General features: G+C 48.7%; 2 protein-coding genes across 3 annotated transcripts in view; both read left to right on the forward strand.

Annotated features, from left to right (window-relative positions):
- Positions 1 to 24443, forward strand: part of UPB1 (beta-ureidopropionase 1) — a 92972-nt gene that overhangs the window by 7431 nt on the left and 61098 nt on the right. Inside the window, exon 1 of one of the 2 annotated variants that reach the window (XM_030292423.1) lies at positions 16965 to 17146. The exons of the other annotated variant lie outside the window; for it this stretch is intronic. The gene's annotated coding sequence lies outside the window, so the exon portion shown is untranslated. Of the gene's footprint in view, positions 1 to 16964; positions 17147 to 24443 lie in introns of those variants that run through there. 2 annotated transcript variants of the gene reach the window in all.
- ADORA2A (adenosine A2a receptor) lies at positions 2134 to 11718 on the forward strand. Its single transcript, XM_032595432.1, is given in 5 exon segments — positions 2134 to 2271; positions 2657 to 2913; positions 2915 to 3240; positions 9942 to 10704; positions 10878 to 11718. Coding segments are annotated over 4 exon segments (1203 nt in total). The 5' UTR covers positions 2134 to 2271; positions 2657 to 2853; the 3' UTR covers positions 10932 to 11718.

The raw sequence follows: 24443 nt of genomic DNA on the forward strand, positions 1-24443 counted from the left end.
ATGGGCAACTAGATGTGCAAGGAGGCAGCCTTTTAGGACTCAGGGGCATTAGGTGTACCTTTAGCCCCTTGCAAGACTGATGTGGGTAGGAGGATCGGTGACCACTAAGATCCATTGCATCCAGTGAGATTGGGAAGGTGCCCCAGGCATGGTGGGCAGTAGAAAGGTAGCTTCAGTTTAGTCAGGAAGAGTGTTGGTCCCAGGTGCTGTTCAACATGAGGGCCCATGGCACAGAGGGTGGTGGTAGGGAGACCCTGAGGACTGGGCATATGTAGGCAGGTACCCAGGGCTGCCAAGAGAGCCTCACCTAACAGAGGGCTGGGTTAGGCCCCTTGAAGGTCCTTCCACTCCAGGCAGCCTGGCTCATGGAGGCAGCCTGGCATCCAGGACGGGTGCTGGTGGTGTGACCCCATCAGTAGGGCTCAGGGCATTGGGGCAGGACAGCCTGGCTCCACAGAAATGTGATACGTATTTGGGTTAGGTGGATTGTTGGTGATCCCACCTCATCTCCCCCCAGGCCAGGTGCCCTCTGAATCTGGACAGTGGTCTGGGGCCAAGTCATGCTTCTAGCTGGGTTGGTCTGATTGGCAGAGGCTGTGGTGCCTCTGAATGCAAATTCCCCTGGAGAAGTTGAAGTCTGGATAAGAAGGGTGGCAGGTGATGGTTAGGCAGCTAGGAGAGCAGGCGGCTCACTGGTAGGAGGAGGTAGGGTTCCCTAAGGCTCCCTTGGCCTGGACAGTAGCCTGCTGCTAGTGCTGGGCCTGGGAGGCCCCTAGGAGGGAAGTAGTTCGGGGCCTGTCACTTCCCTTCTGGAGAATAAAAACAAGACCCTAGACACATGGCTTCTGCAGCTGGGGGCGGGGTAGGGGGGTCCCTGGTGAATGCTGTCTTAGGCTATAGGCCAGGAGCACCAAGGGACACTCTGTGGCCAGGGATAGCACCAGGAGACTTGGTCTGATCCTCCTCTGCCAGTGACATGCTTTATGAGCAGCTGGCTGGCAAGTACCCTGTGTATAGCAGGGCCCTGAGATTCATTCATGGTCTCTTGGTGGTGGGCCCCTGCCAGGCCTGAGAGAAGCCATTGGGCTGGCTGCAAGAACCCCCCCATTTTTCAAGCACTTTGCCTCCTCTTCTCTGTCCTGCTTCCTGGTGTTGCGTGCTCCATTGGAGCCTCCTAGTGGGCATAGGGAATACCCCTTGGATACAGTTCCAGCCGCCTGAAGCACACAGGAGTCAGAAGGAAACTTGGTGTTCATCTGTTGCAGCCTGGCCCCTTGAACATGGCCCGGGACCACGAGTGACCTTCTCCCAAGATCACCAGCCCTGCTCTATCCCTTGTGTCCTGGAGGAGTGAGGGAGGATGCAGTTTCCTGAGCCCAAGTGTGGGAAGCTGAAGGGCAGCTTTGGGCCTCTTGTCTCCATGCAGGCAGCAGTTGCCACCCATGTGCACCTAGGGCCCCGTGAAGGCCCAGGACGGGAGGAGTAGGTTGATTTGGCATGAGGGGACACCACTGGGCAGCACATGTGAGCATGCTAAGGTGGGGGCAGAGGCTGTGGGGAGGGGCCCCTAGGCTGGTAGGGGATATGGAGACCATTTCACAAGCTCAAGCGTGAACACTAGGGGTTTGGGCTGGGGGAAACCAAGACCTCTACTTCTGCTTGTGCTTCTCAGGAGGGTCAGCAATTCCTTACATTTCTATGACATTTTCACTCTGGGGGAGCCCTTTAAGATCTGTTTATTTCCTTCTCATAGAATCATGAGTGAGAGCTGAAATGACCCCCAGAGGCTATCTGGGGTCCAATCTCCTCACTGTATCAATGAGGAAACTGAGGCCTAGAAAAGAAAAAAACATCCTTGCCTGCAGTTCCCCAGGAAGTCCTGGCTGAGCACCCTGCCTTCTGCACAGCACCAAACTGAATTCAGTCTGTCCTGGCATCAGCCAGGCAGAGGAGCAGGTTGGGGAGCGGGCGTGGGAGGAGGGAGGGGGGGGGAGGTGAGGCGGTTCCCTTGCCCAGATGTGCAGTCAGCTGGCAGGGGCTGCTGAGGAGCGGGCTCCCTTGGTGACTGCTCCTCCACACTGTGCAGCATCACCAGCAAGGGCAGGGGGGCTTAGCTGCCAGCAGTGGAAGACAGGACAAGATGGACCACCCAGGTCCTTCCAGATTGGAACTCTAGGCCTGCTCCTTAACCTAGCAGCTTAGGCAGGTGCTGGTAGTTCCCAGGAAGAGCTCTTGGGGGATGGAGCAGACTGAAGCTGGCTGAGAGAGAAGGTAGGTGGACCTGGGAGAGTCCAAGGGGGTGAGGGGGCCTTTCTGGAAGGGTCATGGGGGTGGCAGTGAGCTCAGGGAACCAGGAGACTGGCAGGGCTGCCACAAAAGGCTTGAGAAGCTGAGCATGGGGTGGGGGTGGGGGCAACACAAGTGACTTCACTTTAAAAAGATTCCTGACTCCCCTAGAAAAAACAAGGACTGAGGCTGACCCCCAGCCCTCTGTGTCCAGGGTGGGAGGGGCAGGGCACAGTGGGCTGTTCTCAGGCTAATGCCTGGCCTGCAGGGAGGGCATTGGTAAGCTGGGGCTGAGGGCTACCTCTGGGAATCTTCAGCTTTTCCCTCTCTGCCCATGGTCCAGCTCCTCACAAGGCTTCTCCCTTGGCAGGTGCCTCGGGGACTGTGAAGCCGAGCTGAGCCAAGATGCTGCTGGAGCCCCTGAAGAGGGTCTGGTTTCTGGAGACTCAGAGTTGGCTCTGAAACAGCCCTTGGGGAGCCCCCCCCCCCCGCTTGCCTGCAGGGACGCTCTTGGCTCCTGTGAAGAAGGGGCTCAGGGGCCTGGGCAGGGCCAGCTGCACTGCAGCTATGGACCGTGAGCTGGCCTGGCCCGCGTCCTTGCTGACCCTGCCTGTCTGCGGCCATGCCCACCATGGGCTCCTGGGTGTACATCATGGTGGAGCTGGCAATTGCTGTGCTGGCCATCCTGGGCAATGTGCTGGTGTGCTGGGCTGTGTGGCTGAACAGCAACCTACAGAACGTCACCAACTACTTTGTGGTGTCACTGGCGGCAGCCGACATTGCTGTGGGAGTCCTCGCTATCCCCTTCGCCATCACCATCAGCACAGGGTTCTGTGCTGCCTGCCATAATTGCCTCTTCTTCGCCTGCTTTGTCCTGGTCCTCACACAGAGCTCCATCTTCAGCCTCCTGGCCATCGCCATTGACCGCTACATCGCCATCCGCATCCCACTCCGGTGAGCTGGGGGCTGTGGGCGGTGGGCTGCCCATATTCTCTTCTCTGGCATGCCTCATGCTGAGGTTCACATCTGTGAAAAGGCTGCCTGTACCAAGGTCTGGTCTGCCCCAAGCCAGGGCCAGGGTGAACCTGGGGTTAGGATTTAGTCTGTGATGTCTGTGTGTTGAGCTGAGGACAGGGTCATGGGGCTCAGTCTGGGGCTTTCCAGGGCTTGGCACATGGCCAGAAATCATGCCAATCTAGCTGATCCCTGTGGGCACAAGGCACCCTGGCCCTCCCCAGTCTTCCCCAGCCTATTTGGTTGAGGCTGCTGCTCTTTGACTGTGGCAGATGTGTGTGGCCCAGGCCTGGGTGGTGCATCTGGGCCATTTTCTCACACAGCATGATGCTGGGGCAGGGCAGGGCACCACGGGAAACCACAGGCCCTCAGAACCAGAAACCCGCCTGCCTGCCTGCCCTAACTCCTCTGGGCCAGCCACACAGTGTGGACATTAGGAAAATGACCCAGAGAGGGGAAGTGACTTGGCTGAATGCCACAGTGAGTCACTTAGACCTATATGCAAATTCTGTGCTCCTCAGGTCAGCAAGTACTGATGGTCTTAGAGACAGCCTGTGTGCTCAGCTAGTGGAAAGGGGTTTTTGTGAAGTGACTTCAGCCATGTATTGTGTAAATGAAGACTTTCCCGAGGCTGAGTTTATTTAACGTGGCCTCCACCTACCACAGATGAAACTAGGAAGTAGGTCCCTCCCTCTCTCCTCCCCGCAAGGTGGGGGGAGTGGTGAGGGGCAGGAGAACCTCCTGCCCCACCTCCTTGACCCTCTATCTAGGAGCTGGGTTCCACAGCCTGGGTGGCTGCAGACCCTGAGGGAGGTCTCAGAGGACCAGGGTACCTGGCCCTGTAGTGAATTCTCCCAAACAAGTGAAGTGCCTGCCTCCAGAGTAACCCTCAGCAGCCCCACGCTGGCAGAGTGCACCCCAGCTGGAAAGAGGAGCAGGCCCAATGAGCAAATGGAAATTTAGAGTGTCAAACCAAGGGGGCCCTTAGAGGTCATTTCCTCTCATCTTCTAGATGGAAAAATGAGGCTCAGAAAAGGGAGCCAGCCCTCAGGGCCACACAATGAGTTGGTAGCACAGTTGGGACTAGGCCTAGGAAGAAATGTGACCTGTCACCCACTGTGACTCCAGTCTTTGGGGAACAGGGCAGCCCTGGTCTCCCAGACCTACTCCCAGGAGTAGGTGGCCACTCCTGTCACCTGGGCTCTAAGGGGGAAGAAGGCACCCTCATCATGCTGCTCAAGTGAAGGGCCCCACGTGGCCCTATAGGACGCTCTAGTCTCAGGAGAGCCTAGGACTCTTGCCAAAGAGGAGACTCTAGCCAGTCTTAATATAGGACTAGTCTGATAGTGCAGAGCAGAGTTCAGAGTCCAGGCTCCCTGAGGAATGCTCAGAACACGGGGTCCCAGGTGGACTAGAAGGCAGAGAATTGGTGTCTACTTAAGGAGCCAAGCTGAGCATGGGCTGGGCCTGGGCTAGCCCTGGTAGGAACATTCAGTGGGGAAGCAGAGACCTCACTTTCACTTCCTTCCCTGATTCAAAGGGCAACGGCATCCTAAGGAGAGATCAGGGCTCAGTTGCAAGGGTCTTGGCTTCTTTTTCTTATCTCTCTCTTTGCTAAGAGTCAAGAGAATGATTCCTGATGTAGGAGGATGGGACGTGCTGTGTGACCATAAAAAGTCAGCTGTCTCTCCCTGGGCCCATTTCCTCATCTATAAAAGGGGATAGGCCTTTCTGTCCTTCTGAGCTCACAAAGGTGTTGTGAGGGTCCAGTGAGCAGATGGGTGTGGTGAGGCCCCTGGGTGGGAAGGTTGGTGGGATGGAGCAAGTGGGGATTCAGCCCATTCTTGAGCTGCTGGAGATTCAGAATGGATCCTGGACCTGCCCTGCCCCATCTGTATCACCAATACCTATGATCTTCAGAGCAGGACCTAGTTCCACCGAGACTTGGCTGTTTGAGCATTGCTTGATAAAGCCTTGGAGGGGTCAGCCTGGATCTCTTGGATCTGGGAGCCATTAGGGATGATGATGATGGTACTTATCTCCTACCTCAGGCAGAGAGCTTCACAGTTGCCCAAGGATGTTAGCACAGTTTCTCCTTTGATCTTCACAGCCTAGCACTGTGGCCAGGGAAGACGTGATGACCCTGTGTTACCCATGGGGAGGCTATAGCAGGAGAAAGAAAAGTCTCTCGTGACTTGGGGGACATCAGGGCCCTTCACAAAGTTCCAGACTCCCTTGGGTCTTTCCACTTACCTATTCCTCAAGGGCCCTGGGCTGGGGACAGCAAGGTGCACAAAGGTGTCCAGGTAGGGGCTCCTGAGAGCAAGATGGGTACAAGAGGGAATGACGTGAAGGCAAATGAGAACCCAGAGCTCCTGGCAGATCTGGAGCCACTGCCTGACTCAGGCTGCCTTTTCTGCCTCCCCCACATTCCCTGCCAGCTGGGAATCTCGCTGCCTCTGCATGCTGTTTCCTGCTCCACTCCGGAGGTCCATTTGGCTACTCTGAGGTGTCCATTCTCTGACTGCTGCCCTGGATGCCTAGCCCTAGGCCTGCATCACTCACCATTAATTTATTTCTCTCTCCTTCTTTCCTTCTTCCTTTCCTTTCTCCCCATCTCTCTTTCTTTTGTTAAAAGGATTCAGTTTCAGAAAAATCTGTGCTCCTTCCCAAGTACAGGGACCTTTGGTGAGCTAGGGCAGGGCCTAGTCAGGAATCCAGTGAGAAGCAGCCTGGCCAAAGGCAGAGATGGGAGCTCTTGGTGTCCCTGGAGGAAGACAGAAAGCCCAGAGTGAGAGACAAAGGTTTTCATATCCTAGGAGACTTCTGCGCCCCTTGTCTCCTGCCTCTCACATTATTAACCCCTGGTGAGTGCTCGCTCTCCTTGGGAAACGGACTACATGTGGGGCAGCAGTTGATGCAAAGACCTGAATTGTATGTGGTGAATCACTGCCTGGGGACAAAAACCCCCTGGCTTGTAAAGAGGGTAGGATCAGGGCTCCCAGGAGGAGGTAACTCTGGATGGGTCTTGCAGGATGGGTATGAGTAGGCCAAGCCTAGACAAAGGCCACAAAGAAGGAAGGACCATGTGGGCCTTGGAACAGGAGAAGTGACAGAGACAGAAGAACAGGAGGGCAGGGAGGGTGTGAGGCTAGCTCAGGCCTGCCTATGCTCAGAAGGGAGTTTGGGTTTCACCCATGCATCAATGGGTGTTCAGTTCTTAGATCACTGGCTCCTTTAGACAACTTAGGAAAGCTCCGCCTTCTCTCAGTGTAAGGAAAATGCACATGAAGCCCCACTTAGAATTGTGGGTGGTATTCTTGGATCATAGAATGAGTCTCCAACATGGGTGATGGGAAGTCCCCAGGAAGGGGCACCTGTGAGCTGAAAGATGCAGGGATACAAAGGCACCTCCAAATGTGGCAGGCAGCACTCTGGCACCTGCTTCCTGTGACACCTCTGGGCTCCCCCAAATGGCAGAGTGTTGTTGTGCTGGATACCTCTGGCACCCCTTCCACTGGACAGTGTGTCTGGGCCCCAGGAGGTCAAGATGTGATTGCCATAAGTCAGAGACATAGCCCAAGGGGATGGGCCTGACCCCTGGGCCAGGCTATGGCTTGGCTGTTGTTCTATTTGGGCCCTAATGCTGTTCCAGTTCCCCAGGGGCCTGGGTCCAGAGCGCTCAGCCTAAAGGCTTTTCTTCTGAATAATAAAACTAATCTGTTTGATGTTTCTGTGTGTGTGTGTGTGTGTGTGTGTGTGTGTGTGTGTGTTTAATAAGTTATTACCTGCACATACTAAAACATTAAAAAAGAACAACAGAGTATATGGTGAAAAACTGTCCCTTTTGTCCACCGCCCTACCTTCAGTTATCTTCCTGGAAGGCAGTGTTGAGAATCTGCCCAGAGATATTCTTTGCAGGCATAGTGAAGTGCTATTAATGTATGTTTGTTTCTGTCCTCACAAGGGGCTTTCTTTTTAAAATGCAGTGCCAGACTTCTGCTCATGGGTTTCCTTGTCCATAAAAGCAGACAACTGGACAGACCAGGGATTTTCAAACTGTCCCCGGAAGCCTTTGGTCTGGGCCTGGGTGTCCCCACCAACTCATTCATTCAGTGAATATTAAGCTGCCTCCCTTCCTCAGCAGCCTCCTTCTGTGATTGCCTGGGAATGCGGGCAAGAAGGTCAGCTGCTAGAGGACGATTTGAAAACCCCCAAAGCAGGTGGCTTCCAGGGTCCTCTACACCATCTCTACACCATCTGCTCCTGCTTGGTTGCCTCAAATGATAGGAAGCTCACTTTGCCTGAGGCAGCCCATTTCTTGTGTGAACAGCTTAGCTGAGAAGTTCTTACCCCAATTCACAGTCCGCCCCCCTGTAATTCCCACCCACGGATTATACATTCTGCCCTCATGGGACTGTGCTCACAGGCCCTGGATTCTTAGTTCCATTTTGCAAATGAGGAAACTGAGGCTCAGAGATGCAGAGTGACAGAACATGGCAAAACAGGAATGCACTAGCACTGGAACTCAGGGAGGGATACCCTTTTCTCAGGAAAAATACCAACATTAAAATAGCTTCCTATTCAATAAGATTATATAAATTATAATTAGCAGAGTACAAAAACAGTGCCCGGCACACAGCAAGTGCTGTGTAAGTATTAAATGGAAAAAGAAAGAAAAAGAAAAAACCTAAGACTTTGTGTTTGAGGCTCCAGAATAGGAAACAGGGCCATGTAGGCTCTCTGTGGCTTGGTGGAAGTGAGCAAGTCCATGACCCTCCTCCTGTTGCAAGCACCCAAGCCCCTGCTAAATGAGGCTGAGGGGTTCCTGGGAGTGGCCCTGTCCAGTTATTCTTTGGATTCAAAACTGACATAGATTCAGAACTGACAGACTTACCTTGGCCCGAGTTGCCTCTGGGCTCCTGAAATGTCCATGGCAAGTCCATTCCTCTCCTTAGGCTTCAGTTTTTCCATCTATAAAATGAGGCAGTTGGATTAGATAAGAGGTCAGAGGCCACAAGACTTTATCCCCCTTTATTTGAATTTGTTGACAAAATTTAAACCACAGGCGATTTCACCTAGAAAATCAGCTCCTCAGCCCCGTCTGAGGTCTGGCAGCACTGGAAGCACATTGTGCATAAGCGGCCAGGGGCTGAGCAGCGTCAACTGTCTCTTATACAGACAGTAAATGCCCTGCCAGCCTGCCTCACACATTTGTTACCTGTAGGCCCATGTTTGCCACCCATGGACTAGTTTCTGTGGATGCTTCCAATTCTGGAAATTAAGTAAAGCACATTTTTCCTTGGCACCTGCTGTGTGTCGCTTTCTTAGTGCTGGCAGTACAGTGATGGATGCAGGAAAGCCCTGTCCCAAAGGGGCCCCCTACCTCAGGGGCCCAGATGGAGTAGGGATTTGGTGCACTTGGGTAGGAAACTTCTTTGGGAAGGTATCTAGCCTGAACATAAAGGATGGATAGGGTTTACCAGGTAGAGGGGAGGGCAGTCTGGTGTTACCAGAATCAAAACCATTAAACAAATGGTTATCTCTCAGAGATCACTGAGGTCACCTTCTTCAGTCAGAGATAATTTTTTGATTGCCCATTCTTTAAGTAAAATCTATGCCACCGGAGCATCTGGTTGGCTCAGTTGGTTGAGTGTCTGACTCTTGATTTTGGCTCAGGGCATGACCCCGCACTGAGTGTGAAGCCTGCTTAAGATTCTCTCTCCCCTTCTGCCCCTCTCCCCAGCTTGTGTGTGTGTGTGTGTGTGTGTGTGTGTGTGTGTGTCTCTCTCTCTCTCTCTCTAAAAAAAGAAAAAAAAAAGACTTAAGATTCTCTCTCTCTCACTCTAAAAAAAAACATCTATGCCACCTTTTCTATGGACTTGGGGCCAGCTTTCTGGCTGGCAGATCAGGTCACACTTGGGAGTCTGGGACTGCATCTGGCTGTTTAGTCCTGAGTGATTTCAGTCAGATTACTTTTCCTCCTTGGACCTCAGTACCTCATGCAATTCTTTCCTCTTAAATGTTAAGACATATCAATCTCATGTCTCTCCAGAGGGCTGTGGGTGAATCTGGAAGGCAGAGAGGATATTTGACCCAGGACCTCCACGACCCCCTCCTCCCCTCTGTGCCACCTCTCCTTGAGGGCTTTCTGGAGACCCTATGTCAAGTGGGGAAGGAAGAGCATGGAGTACAAGAGACATGAATCGCCTACAAGTCTGATGTGGCTGGTTCTGCCCCCGGCCAATGAGTGTACCCTCCTGGCTTATTCCCACTTTTAAGGAAAGCTTACTCTAGCATCAACTAAGACTAACGTGGAGGTGATAAGTTCTCTCACTTATTAAGTCCCTCAAAGAGAACAGAGTCTGAGGACTACTTTTAATACTATTTGGTAACCATCTGAATGTCTATGCAGTGGTTTCCTTTCCAGGGGGCCGGCTCTCCTGTTTCCTGCTGTGGGAAAAGGCAAGGGCTTGGGCCTCCACTGAACAGAGGAGGATAGTGAGGCTAGGAGGCAGGAAGTGAGTGGTCCAAAACCTTACAATCAGCAGATCAGGCCCAGGTGCCTCTCTGGGTTTCTGACTCTTAGCCTCTCCTTGTCTTGGTTTCTCAGACATCTGATGCTGGTCTCCTTTCCCCAGGTACAATGGCTTGGTGACTGGCACAAGGGCCAAAGGCATCATTGCAGTCTGCTGGGTGCTGTCATTTGCCATTGGCTTGACTCCCATGTTGGGCTGGAACAACTGCAGCCAGCCGAAGGAGGGCAAAAACCACTCACAGGGCTGTGGGGAGGGCCAGGTAGCCTGTCTCTTCGAGGATGTGGTTCCCATGAACTACATGGTGTACTACAACTTCTTTGCTTGTGTCCTGGTGCCCCTGCTGCTCATGCTGGGTGTCTACTTGCGGATCTTCCTGGCTGCTCGGCGACAGCTGAAGCAGATGGAGAGCCAGCCTCTGCCGGGGGAGCGGACTCGGTCCACGCTGCAGAAGGAGGTCCATGCTGCCAAGTCGCTGGCCATCATTGTGGGGCTCTTTGCCCTCTGCTGGCTTCCCCTGCACATCATCAACTGCTTTACCTTCTTCTGCCCAGAGTGTAACCATGCCCCGCTCTGGCTCATGTACCTGACCATCATCCTCTCCCACACCAATTCCGTTGTGAATCCCTTCATCTATGCCTACCGCATCCGTGAGTTCCGCCAGACCTTCCGCAAGATCATTCGCAGCCATATCCTGAGGCGACGGGAGCCCTTCAAGGCAGGCGGCACCAGTGCCCGGGCCTTGGCAGCTCATGGCAGTGATGGAGAGCAGATCAGCCTTCGCCTCAATGGTCATCCTCCTGGGGTGTGGGCCAATGGCAGTGCCCCCCATCCTGAGCGGCGGCCCAATGGCTATGCCCTGGGGTTGGTGAGTGGAGGGAGTGCCCACGAGTCCCATGGGGACATGGCCCTCCCAGATGTGGAGCTCCTCAGCCATGAGCTCAAGGGAGCATGCCCAGAGTCCCCTGGCCTTGAGGGACCCCTGGCCCAGGATGGAGCAGGAGTGTCCTGATGATCCACTGAGTTTGCCCTTTCCTCCAGGAAGGAAATCTTTCTCTTTGGTGGATGGAACCAGTCACGTTGGGAGAAGAATGAATGTGCCTGGAGACCCTTCTTGTGGCCAGTTCCCACTTTGGACTGAGAGGAGAGTACCCTGGCTGGAGCAGCATGAGGCCCAGCAGGAAGGGTTTGGAGTCCGAGGAAGCAGACATTTCATGTTGGGAGGCCCTGCATCAGGTCAGGGCCACGGCATCAGAACATCTTGGCTGGGCAGGGCCCAGTACCCCACTCGAAGCATCTAGAAATACCACCCTAACTTCACAGAGCAGCTGTGGCAGAGCAGGCTGGCTAGCCCTAAGGCTGGGGGTGGCTCCGACAGACCCCCCCTAATCACATACACACCACCCTCCCGAGACTTTCCAAGGGTTCAGGAGCTGCTGTGCCCAGAGGTGGCGTGTTTTTGTTTTTGTTTTTTCCAGGAGAAAATGTTAAACCTGAAGAAATCCCTTTTTTTTTTTTTTTTAATCATCTTCCTTCCCTGGTTGCTGGGTCTGTTGTTGGTCTTGCTGCTAACCTGGCCTCAGAGGTCAGCCCAGGGAGTCCCAGGCAGCTCTCACTGGCTGCCATGAGCTGCCATGCACTTCTTACCCCATCAGTCCCAGGGCCATTTCTTAAGGCCACAGAGCTGGGCTCAAGGACAGGGAGTTGTAATGGAATGGTGTCAGACTGTGGGCTTAAGGGAGGAGGTGGGGACTGGCCCACCATGGGGTGTGCCTGGGTAGCTCAGAGCTGCCCAGTTAGAGGCCCTATCTAACTGCCTTTCCTTCTGAAGGGAATGTTTTTTTCTGAGATAAAATAAAAATGAGCCATGTTGTGTTTTAAACTTGTCCAGTGAGAATGGTGTCTGAGTTCCTTTCCCCATTCCATAGCCAGGCCTGGCACACACACATATGGGTGTGTATTGCATGTGTGAGAGAGTATGTGCATCTGTGCAGACAGACAGTCTGCCTGCCTGGGGATGCCTCCACAGCCTCCCATCTTCCAAGGGAAAAGGCTGTCTGGATGCACCAGAATCTAAATGCCCACGAGCAGCCCCCAGACCTGTGTTCCTGTGAGAGAGGGGCTGTGGGAGGAAGGACTCTTTCCCCAGCTGCTCTCCCTCTAGAGAGGGACCCTTCTATCCCTAGGCATTTCCTCAGTGTGGGGTGTGGCTCCTCCCTCCCACATTGTCCACTGAGAGCAGTGCCCTACTCTCCCCACGCCCTGCTCTACCCCTTAGCTGAGAGGCCACAAAGGGATCTGGAAAGGCTCAACTGCCTTCCCCTGGAGTTACCCCACCTCCTATTCCCAGCGAAGAAACCTATAAGGAGTGTTAGAACTTCACAGGTAATCCTCACACAGCCCTGGGAGCCCCATTTTACAGATGACTAAACAACTTCTTTTGAACAGATAAGTACTTGCTCCAGGTCACACAGCTAGTAAGTAGCAGAAATGAACTTAAAAACCCAGGTTTGACTATGAAATTCATGCTCTTATGATGAACTATTTCAACCAAAGCAAAAAGTATGAAATGATACCAGGTTCCCACCACTCTGCTCAAGAAATGAAACATTACAACTACAGTGGAAGCATCTGATCCCTCCCCATTTCATTACCCTGCTGCCTATACCTGGAAACAATCACTTTCCTAGGATTTCATTTTGTTCCACTGCACATCTTTATACTTTTATAAGTATACTTATAAGTACATACTGCATATGTAAGTATTCCTAAACCAACACAGATTTGCTTAGCTATTTACTGTTACATCAATCAGAGGTCCTCTAGACTGGCTGCCCAGAAGAGACACTTAAGGCACTTTGAAAAGCACAAAAGCCTGACCCCTTGCCCCAGAGATACTGAGTGGATCCAGGCAGCAGTAGTTCCCTAAGGATTCTTATGGACAGCCAGGGCTAAGCAGCACTGAAATAGATGCACAAGCCCATCCTTGTCCATGCCAGCTTGGACATGCCTCCTCTCTCCTACACACTTTGGTCTGTGCTATGGGCTGAGGGTGGATCAGTGACCTGGGCTGTGCCTAAGAGACCAGGAGCATGGATGCTGTTGGTCCTCATGACCAGTTGGTGGGAAGAGGCCAGAAAGAGAACCACAAAGGTAGAGAAGGAAAAACACTATCTCTCCTGTCTTTACTGAGGCTTCTTGGGAACTGAGCTTTGGGTGCTGAACTACATGGGTACAGGCTTTAGGGCTGGGGAGGGACAGGAACAGAGGCTCAGGAAGAGCTCCCAGGTACAAGTGATCTCCAGAGCCCAGACAATTTGACCTCCTCGGGTCCCCATAGGGCCCAGTATCCCACCTCCATACCACCCCATGCAGGCTCCCACTGTGAGTCATGCCTAGAGTATAAGAGCACATGTGGAGACATGAACAGATACATGTGTCACTCCCTGACCATAGAGAATACATGTGTGCACATGCAGACATACACATGGGAAAAGCCTTTTTCAACCAAAGTAGGTGCCCACAGCAGCAGAAGGTAGATGTGAAGCCTGGCCCAGCCTTGTGGAGTGCAGATGTGTGTCTGCCCTGGGCCAGGCTGCTGGGGGTACTGCCAGGGCTTCTCTGAGCCCTACAGCTCTGTCCAAGGGCCCTTCTGCCTAATCAGTGCTCTGCCCAAAGGGCTATGGGTAGATGGCATGCTTCATTCAGACACAAGGATCCTGAGCACAAGGATCCCATCACAGAACCTATTCTTGTGATGGCCCCAGCCCTCTCCATGGCAGGAAGGGCTAGGGATCCCAGAGAAGGCTATGGGCAGAAGCCTGGTTCAGGCAGGGTTCTGGCTCATCATCACTGGCCCTCATGAGAGACAGGCTCTCTGGAAGGTTCCTCTTTCCTTCCTCCACTTACCACTCTGCTTAAAACCCTACCTTTGTGGCTCTCTCCATTTGTATTAAAGTCCTTTCCTCTGGGAGACCTCACACAAAATGCTCTGGACTCCAGAGAACTGCTTGAGAATTGAGGCAGAGCCTCAATTCTAGGTGTGCTGACAAGGGGCAAGCTCCAGTGACAAATCACAGCAGGGCAGGGATAAGGGGCAGCCTGGAGAGCTGTAAGAGGAAATGGAGAGTAAGAGGAAATGAATGATGATGCCCCCTGGATACTTGGCTGGGATGTGACATCCCAGAGCTGCAATCCAGCATCCCAGAGCTGGGACCATGGCCTTCTTTTCAACTGTGGTGGGGAAACAGGAACCAGGGACTCTCAGAAGCCAATTGCCCAGGGAGTGGGAAATACCTGCCCCCATGCTTGGGGCTGAAGGAACAAGGTGTCAGGATGGCACTCTGTGCCTAGAATGCAGCTCCTATCCTGTCATGCCATATAGCACCAGGCATGGCCACTCCAGTGGGCACCACCCTGAGATCCTGTGCTGGGTCCAAGTGCTGTCTGAGCCTGGTGACACCCCTCTGAGATGCAAGAGGTTACATAGGTGGGGACTGAGGTTTGCTGTAAGACAAACCACTCCCTCCCAGGCCTTTACTTACTTTGAAAAGTGGACAGTGCTCTATAAGAGTGTCCGATTATCACCTCTCCCCACTCCCCACACCAGCCCCTCCTCTGTTCCTAGGCACCCCTCACTGCAGCTGTCACTCATCATTAGCAGTAACTGTCACTGTTGGGACAGCCCCTGTCAGGTTGCAGAGCCAGGAGGGGGCAGAAGAATGTCAGATGACTCAGACAACCTCAAAGGAGAGGGATGGACACACAGAACACAGAGCTTAGGTATGGAAGTACCGTTCTAGATGCTCTGCTCTGACCTTTCTTTTGCCAGAGAAGGAGAAAGAGCACCTCAGTAGGGCTTCCCCCTAAGCCCCCCTGCCCTCCCACCAGTCAGGCTTGGAGAAGGGCTGGATGCAGAGAGAGTCCAGGCGGAGGGTGTCGTCAGCATGAGGCTGGGCAAGTGACAGGTAAGACTGACCCAGTGTCCTCTGACGGAGGGATTTTCTCCCACCAATGGAAAAGACTTTGCATGGAATCATCCACAGTTCTTTGCCTTGCCCAAAGGAAGTATATGTGTGTGTGTGTGTGTGTGTGTGTGTGTGTGTGTGCACGTGTGTGTGATTTTGCAGAATCAGCCATCAGACTAGCACCTAATGACCAGCTAAGTTCTCAGCAAGAGCTCGGTTAGGACAGAGCAGGCTAGAACTTGAACTCCATTTCCTGACTCTATGCTCCCTTCTCAACCACTTAATGAGCACCTACTGATGAATGCTGAGCCTGGGAGGCAGACGCAGAGGTGCACAGGGAGCCAACAACCAACTAAGGAAACTAAGCTAGATGCAGCCTTTCAGGGCAGCAGGAGGTAAGGGCCATGAGTGGGACACAAGCTCTGGGAGTTCAGGGGAGGAACAAGTTTCATCCAATTGGGGAAGCAGGCAGTTGAAATCGTGTTAGACTTTTAAAGGCCAGCGGTCAACTCCAAGGCTCGTAATTTCAAGGTGTTCAGTGGGAGATAAGAACAAGAAGCAGCTGAGTAAATGTGCGCCTGATTTACATCTGCCTACACAGAGGCAATTTTCAAGTTAAAATGTTGTCAGAGGGTTGTCACAGTTTTGATCTTTCCTTTCTGTTCTTTCTCAATCCACCCACATTTTCTAGTTGGGTTGGGAAGGGGTGTGAGGGGGACAGAGCCTGGTTTAGATTCAGAGATTTTTGGAATGGTTAAAGTTAGATGGGACTTTAAAAAATGATCTAGTTTTCTCTTAGGAAAATTCAGGCCCAGAATGCAATGTCACAACTGTTCTGTCAGTTTCAGAACCTTCAGGGAGATTAGAAAGAGCAGGTCAAGAGTTCTGCAGTCATCCCCAGGCTATCTCTTGGTATTGCAGCTTCATTCTCTTTTCTGCCTAGTTCAGAAATGCCAAATAATCCCTCCGCTTGCTCCTTCCAACTTCCACCCTGCTCCACTGAGCTCTAATGGGGACTCAGCACCAGCCTCTACCCTGGGCTTGCTGTTGACTTCCTTTCTATGGGCAAGTCACTCTCTGAGCTGCCATGCCCACTTTCAGATAAAATGTGATAGTGAATGTGAAAGTGCTTTGGAAGGTAGATATGACATAAATGCCCAGGGTTGTTATTAGTACAGTAACAAAAGCATTCTCAGTTCAGAAAACATAAGAGGGCAAGCAATTCCTCAAGAATCCAGTGTTCATGATACTAGAGTAGAAAGGAGGCCAGAAGGGAAGAAAGATGGAAGGAAAAAAAAAAAAAGGGCTGCTTACCTGGTTTCTATACTCTGCTTACTGACTTTGCCCAGCTATCACCAGATGAAGAAATGTGGTAAATGTGAATTTAAACCAGGCACCTGGAAGTCAGCCTATGGTGTCCATGGGGCCCAGGAAGTAGGTGTGGGAACTGGCAAATGTCTAAGGCAGGGGGCACTGACTATGGATCATTTGCTGTCTTGAGCCCTATCCTGTCCCATATTTTTATTAAAGTCTTAAATCCAGAGGAACTGGGGCTTATCAAAGAGGTGAACAGAGAAGGGATATAGTAAATGTCTATGCTGACAGAATCAGAATTCAAAATTACATCAGGGGGCCAGAACTGATAAAACTGAGAAAAAAGTCAGTGTAAAGTCCTACAATGAGTTAGAAAAAGCAAATGTACAGGGAGAAGACATCAATCAGTTTGTGTCAGAACAACATGAACATTTCAGCTGCTAAGTTCAGCCCTGCCTAGCCCCATGGGAAATGCCTGAGAGAGAGGTGACTATGGCCTCAAGGGGCATTACTTCACAGTCCCTAGGGGCCTAAGGCTGAAGGAGCTCACCCCCAGTTCACAGCAGAAGACTCACTGTTCTCAGCACCATGGCTGGTTGTCGACAAACTGAAATACCATATGTGACCGTACCTGCCACGAGATGGTAGTCTCTCAGCTCCACCTTACAGAACTAACAAGTGGCCGAGGGAAGGTGATTGAGGCAGGGAGGGTCTGGAAACCGGAAACTGGAAACAGGAGAAGAAGACTTAGTGCTGTGGCAGCGGGTGAGCGGACCAGAAGAGGAAATGAGCTGGCTGCCTGCTATTCTGAAGGGCACAGCTGGACTTGGTTAGAACCTGTTAGAGTTCTGGGACTCACAGAAGCTCTGGTGGAATACCTAGGTCGTGTTTGAGGCCCTCAGGCTGCAACAGTTAGAGACCCGTGACTGGGTCTTTAGCACATTTGGAGAGCTCACTGGCCTAGAAGGGGCCTGGACACCTTGTGGACCATTGAGGAGGCTCCCCTGAACCTCGAGGGCACAAGGCTGGGTAAGGATGGCTCATCTTTCTTGGCCAGAATTGTCAGTTTTAGGATCCTGAAAGCTGAAAGCAGGAATGGGGGATATGACAGGTGATTGGAAGGAGGGAGTGACAAAGCATAAAAAAAAAAAATAAAGTGATCACCTGAATTAAGTTTATATAGGTGGGAGGCGATTACCTGGTTTTATCAATGGAATATACCCAAGGCCTGAATTCCTCCCACCAGAACCACCTGTGGTGACAGCAGTGTCACCTCAGCTGAAGCACACTGCTGTTTGGTGGGAGTAGCATGTGTTTTATTGGATCAGCCTGTGACACCTGGTAGAGAAGCCAGAGGGCCTCAGACATAAGGGAGAAAAGGTTTCACCCAGCACAGAGTTAAGCAAATTTACAAAACGCTCTCACCCAATGAGAGAGTGCCAGAGGGTGAAGCACAGGAATATCCTTACCCACCTCCTCTTTTCTACCCCCCACTTTCTATTGCCACTCCTAACTTCCCTAATCCTATCAATGGGGGGGTCCTTACTTTATCTTCCCAAATATTACATCCTGCTAACTTTTCTTCCAAACATCTTCTGAATCTGTTCTATCCATTCTATGCCCCAGCAACCACCGCCCACCAAGTCATGGTGTTGGCTGAGGCCTCATCATCTCTCACCCACTTGAATAAACTCCACACCAACTTCTCTGCATTTCTCTTTTTGTCATAATTGATTAAGCCAATGAAATCCAATTAATCCTCCAAGTGCACGCTTTCTGTCATGTCCCTCCCTTGCTCCAGAATATTTAGTGGGCCCTAAATGTGTATCAGATCAAGCCTCACTCTAGTACGGCATTAAGGGCCATGGTTTTACTCTCCAGCCTTGCCTCCCCACTTGCCCTGACTGAGCCAAACTGAACAGCCATCATCCTCTTAATCCATTCCCTCCCCTGCCCTTTCAGGGAGGCCTTTTCTAGGAGTGTTGTCCTACTGAACCTCCCCTACTTTAAATACTTCTCATGTTCCAGCAACCACCTGAACAACCGTCTCCTCCACAAGGTCTTTCTGAACCTTCTGCTAATAGCCTTTTTGCCCTCTTCTGACTTCTGTAGCACCATGTGCCTGTCCTATACACCAGAAGTTTGTCACCTACTTCTGGTAACATCTCTGCTTCTGCTAAAGTATGACTTAGCTCCCGGATAATGTGCTAGTTTTCACCAGTGTATGTTCTATCTCCCTACCTAGACCATAAATTCTAATCTCAACCACAGATTCCCAGAGAGTGGAGTGGGAATGGTATCTCCTGCATCCCAGGGCTAACCACAGTGAGCACTTGATAAGACATGCTGACCAGATGTGGTGAGGAAGACTGTAGCCATGAAGTTGAGAGACCTGGGTTTTGGTTCTTTGCAGTCATGATGGGTCATGTGACTTTGGGTATGGCAGGCAAGTTTCCTTCCCAGCAAAATGATGAAGCAGATGGATAGATGCAAACATCCCTTCCAGCTCTGGTATTCTCTGAGTCTATATGACTGGGGACTGACCCAGCCCTAGGCTTGGCTAGGGAAGGAACAAGGAAGGCTGCGGACCAACCCTTAGAGGGAGAGAGGGAGAGGGAGATGGGGAGCTAATAGCTCTGGAGGAAGGAAGGACATGCTGGGCTAATGGGATAATTGGATAATCCTCAGAGCTAGGGGCTGCCAGGCTGGGGCCAGCTGTTACAAACAGACACAAATAGCACAAGCAAAACAAAAGCACTGGTGCAGGAAGCACTTTGCTGAGACATATGGGGGTGGGGGTGGCTAGAGGGTGGGGGGAAGGGGATGAAAGGAAACCAAGAGCCTCATTCTGTGGGTCTCTCTTAGGGACCCTGTGGTCTGCTCCTGTAACAAAGATTACATTTAGGTGCTTTGGACCCATTTCTGCATTAGAGGACATTCTTGGAGACCTTGGAGTTATTCTAGCCTCGAGTGTGTCCCTCCACCAAGACGATCCTTAGGGACCATGAAGCCCTCATCCCTGCCTATTGAGGGTTATCTGCAGATGGGCCATCTGTTTGAAATGTCTGTGAAAATATTGCTGGACTCTTGAAAATCATAATTTTGGACACAGGTCTCAGGGTTTCCTTCATTTCTGGCTGAAAAGTGGATCTGTCAGTGGGGTTGGACATAAAACAAAAGAAATTTGAGAGGGGGCTCAGGTCTAGGAGTCAGAAGCCTGGCTTCTAGTCTCAGCCTTGCTGGGTCATATAATTCATGATGGGATCTCTCCAGACCTCAGTTAGCCCATCCATAAATGGGAGCAATAAGCAATACCCTCCCTACAGAGCTATTGTGAGGATAAAATGAGATCATGAGTGTGAAATAACTTGAAATTTATAAAATATACTTTAGTTCCAACTCTGTTTCTAACTCATTTTAGAAAGGCTGTTACCTTTCTCTGAGTTCCAGTTTTTTACACCATAAGGTGATGAGATCAGACTGGATGCTTTTTAAATTTCTTTCTAATCCTAATGACTCTAATCCTCAAAAAATAGTATATTTACATTTGTATATAAGAGCATGAAAAGGAAAATTTAAGGTCAATATTATTCATGAATATAGATATAAAATGCTCAATATTAGCAAAACATATCCAGCAATGTATAAAAAATATATATAAATCATGACCCATTTAGGGTTCATCCCAGGAATGCAAGGATGGCTTAATAATAGATAACAAATCAATGTTATTCATATTAATAAATTAAAGAACATTACAGGAGTATCTCAATAGATGCCGAAAATGATTTTGATTAAAACTTCCAACATCCGGGGCGCCTGGGTGGCTCAGTCGGTTAAGCAGCCGACTTCGGCTCAGGTCATGATCTCACGGTCTGTGAGTTCGAGCCCCGCGTTGGGCTCTGTGCTGACAGCTCAGAGCCTGGAGCCTTTTTCAGATTCTGTGTCTCCCTCTCTCTGACCCTCTCCCATTCATGCTCTGTCTCTCTCTGTCTCAAAAATAAATAAACGTTAAAAAAAATTAAAAAAAAAAAAACAACTTCAAACATCCATAAAAAAAAAAAAAAACACCCAACATCCATTCACAGTAAAAACTCTTACCAAACCAGAAATATAAGACTATTTTCTTAACTCAGTAAAGTTAAATATTGAACAAAATAAAAATTGTTTTCAAAACTGTACAGCAAACATCATACTCAGTGGTGAAATATTAGAAGACTTTTCTTTGCAGTAAAGATCAAGCTCACTATTCTATATAATACTGTACTAAAGGTCCTAGAGATCACAATAAGATGTAAGACTGGAAAAAGAAATAAATTGACATTATTTGCAGTTGAACTAACTATCTATATAGAAAAACCCCAATAATTTCTTTAGAGTATTAATGGAACTAATGAGACTTCATCAAGGCTGTTGATCAATATAAAAAATCAATAGTGTTTCTATCTGCCAGCAAAAACTATTGTAAGAAGTAATTTTAAAACATACCATTTGTAATAGCAACAAAAGCTAGAAGGTACCTTGGAATAAATCTAACAAATATACACACACAAAAAAGACTCCAATCAATGAAAAGATGGGCCATGATCATGGATGGGATAAGTCAATATTGTAAAACACAATTACAGTAAAACCCTGGATTGCGAGTAACTTGTTCTGCAAGCGTTCTATAAGACGAGCAAACATTTCTAATAAATTTTAACTTGATAAATGAGTGATGTCTTGCAATACGAGTAGTACATGATGCCGAATGTCACAGGATCACAACTGAGCCAATGGTTCTTCTCTCTCTCTCTCTGGGATTGTGAGTGATTGTCTCCCATGTTTGGATGCTTGGTCTCAGGCCAAGGTGTTTGGCAGACATCAGTGTTTTTTCAGAATGTTGGAAGGTGCCCACAATTGGCACTAGGGTATTTTTTGTCACTTCAAAGCACCTTTGCTTTTCCATACAAGAGTAAGCTTAGGAATGCTTTGCTTCATTCTAGGTCAGGCTGCCTGCAGATACAGACCTCTGCTGCCTTATTGCCAGTTACATTAAATACAGTATATGACAAGAGTTTATTAACACTGTACTGTAGTCAACATCCGTGAAAGTGTATACAATGGCCCCCATGCAGGAAAAGGGTGAAAAGAAAGGCAGTAAGAAGGAAATGATTACATTGGAAGTTAAGAAGGAAATCATCAAGAAGTATGAATGAGGGATACGAGTGGCCGGAATTGCAAGATTTTATGAGAAGTCTACATCTGCATCTCATCTGCAGAGGAAGAGGAGAAAAAGGTGGAGGAATCTCTCACTTCAAATGAGATTAGGGAGATGTATAAAATGCGGGAGACAGTGCAAAATTTTGTAGAAAAGCACTACCCGAATAAGCCTGTAGCACTGCGAGGGATGAATCTGTTTAGTGACAATGCAATGTCACATTTCCACAAAATCCTTGAAAAGAGGCAAAAGCAAGTGTTTTGGGATAGGTTCCTTGTTAAATTTACATGAAAAGAAAAAGATTCCATTGAATCAGTCGATAGCAGTGATTCTGTTAGTGATAGTGAAAGTCATCCTACACAATAACCCTCCTTTCTCTGGTCTCCCTCACACCAGTTACGAAGGTTTTCAAAGGTAAGTGCAGGTTAATTTATTTTTCTCTATATTTTGTATTTTCTTCATTATTTTGTATTATATTACAATATTATAATAATTTTTATATGAATATTTTTGGGTTGTGGAACGAATCACCTGAGTTTCCATTATTTCTTATGGGGAAATTCACTTTGATATACAAGTGCTTTGGATACAAGCACATTTCCGGAACAAATTATGCTCACAAACCAAGGTTTTACTGTATCTCCAAATCAATTTGGAGATCAAGTACAATTCTCTTAGAAATCCCAATAGAATTTTTCATGAAATTTGACAATTTGGATCCAAAATATTGTGTGACAAGAAAAAGAGTCAGGAAGACCCACGATAATTTTCTTCCTATTGAAGAAGGTGAAAATTTTCCCTAACAGATATCTAAAGTATAAAGCCCAAGTAATTACAATAGTATGGTATAGGAACAAAGAGACAAAGCGATTGGGATATAAAGATTAGAAGCAGGGGCGCCTGGATGACTCGGCCAGTTAAGCAACTGACTTAATTTCGGCTCAGGTCACAATCTCACAGTTCGTGAGATCCATCCCCACAATGGGCTCTGTGAGGACAGTCCATGGAGCCTGCTTGGGATTCTCCCCCCCCCCCCCCCCGCCCCTCCCCTGTTTGTGCTCTCTTTCTCTCAAAATAAATAAATAAACATTTAAAAAATTTTTGTAAAAAGGTCAGAAGCAAACTTGTCTGTGTATGGAAATGTGTTATGTGGTAGAGGTCACATTACAAACTAAAGAAAAGAGAAGGAGTGTTCATTAAATGATTCTAAGAAAATGGAGTTTTGATATGGAAAAGCAAAATTGAGAACAAAATACAAGTGGAAAAATTTTAATACTTTTAAAAGCAAATATAAGAAAATATCTTTATGATCTCAGGGCGAAGATGGATTTCTTTCTTAAAACACAAAAGCAAAAGCCATAAAAAAAATGCTGCTTAACTAATTGAAATGTTTAAAAACTTTTTTTCCCCAATGAAAACAACATAAAGAAAGGATGAAGAAAAGCTACAAATAGGGAGAAGGTATCTGCAATGCATACAATCAATAATCACTAAAAGATCAGTGTCCATAGTATATAGCTCTTATGAAAATAAAAAACCTGGGACGCCTGGGTGGCTCAGTTGGTTAAGTATCTGACTCTTGATCTCAGTCAGCTCAGGTCTTGATCTCAGGATCATGAGGTCAAGCCCCGCGTTGGGCTCTGCGCTAGGCATGAAGCCTACTTAAAAAAAATTAAAAAATTAAAAAAAAAACCCTACTAGGGGGGCACCGGGTGGCTCAGTCAGTTAAGTGTCCAACTTCGGCTCAGGTCATGATCTCTTGGTTCTTGGGTTTGAGCCCCACATCAGGCTCTGCACTGACAGCTCGAAGTCTGGAGCCTGCTTTGGATTCTGTGTCTCCCTCACTCTCTGCCCCTCCCCCACTTGCACTCTGTCTCTCTCTCTCTCTCTCTCTCTCTCTCTCAAAAAAAGCAAACATTAAAGAAAATTTTAGGGGTGCCTGGGTGGCTCAGTGGGTTAAGCGTCTGACTTCGGGTCAGGTCATGATTTCATGGTTCGTGGGTTTGAGCCCCACATCAGGCTCAGTGCTGACAGCTCAGTGCCTGGAGCCTGCTTCAGATTCTGTGTCTCCCTCTTTCTCTGCCCCTCCCCAGCCTGCACTCTGTCTCTCTCTCAAAAATAAATAAATATTTTTAAAAATTAAAAAAAACCCTATTAGATAAATGGGTGAAGTTATGATCAGGCAATTGAGAAGAAGAAACCTAAATGATCAATAAGCATGTGAAAATAAGTTCAATACCCTTATACATTATTTGTGGGGATGTAAATTGGTCCAACCACTATGGAAAACAATATGGAGATTCCTCAAAAATTCAAAAATAGATCTACCAATCGATCCAACAATTCCACTACTGGGTATACACCCAAAGGAAATGAAAACAGGATTTTGATGAGAGATCGTCACTCTAAAGTTTATTGCAACATCATTCATGATAGCCAAGCTATGGAAACAACCCAAATCCATCAACAGATGAATATTAAAAAAGATGTGGTACATATACAAAATGGAATATTATTCAGCCATAAGAATGGAGGATACCCTACCATTTGTGACATGGATGGATTCTGAGCACCTAATGCTTAAGTGAAACAAGCCAAGCAGAGGAAGACAAGTACTGTATGATAACACTTATATGTGGAATCTAAAGAACTTAAGTCTGTAAAAACAGAAAGTAAAATGGTGGTTACCAGGGGCTAAGAGTGGGGGTGGGGGGAAAGATGACTACACTTGTAACGAGTAGTAAATAAGACATAGAGATCTAATGCATAGTATAATTAATATAGATAATAATATTGTATCATAATTATGTGATATGATAAATATCCCCACATGGGTAATCATATTATAATATACAAATGTATTTAAGTAACTAACTGTACACCTTAAACTTATACAATGTTACATGTCAAATGTCTTCAATAAAAGTTAAAAAAAAATTTTAAGTCAATCTCACTAGTAATTAGGGAAAGGCAAATTAAACTATATTTTGCAGCCATCCATAGTTACTCAACAATTTGAAAGTGTTGGTGGTACTTTAAGTGTGTCCTTCAGGGAGGGGAGAAGGATGGGGACTGAATTCACATGCCTATGTAATAAAAGCCCAATAAAAATAAAACTCTAGACAG

Source organism: Lynx canadensis, chromosome D3, assembly GCF_007474595.2.
Source record: "Lynx canadensis isolate LIC74 chromosome D3, mLynCan4.pri.v2, whole genome shotgun sequence".
In the NCBI taxonomy this organism is placed as follows: Eukaryota; Metazoa; Chordata; class Mammalia; order Carnivora; family Felidae; genus Lynx; species Lynx canadensis.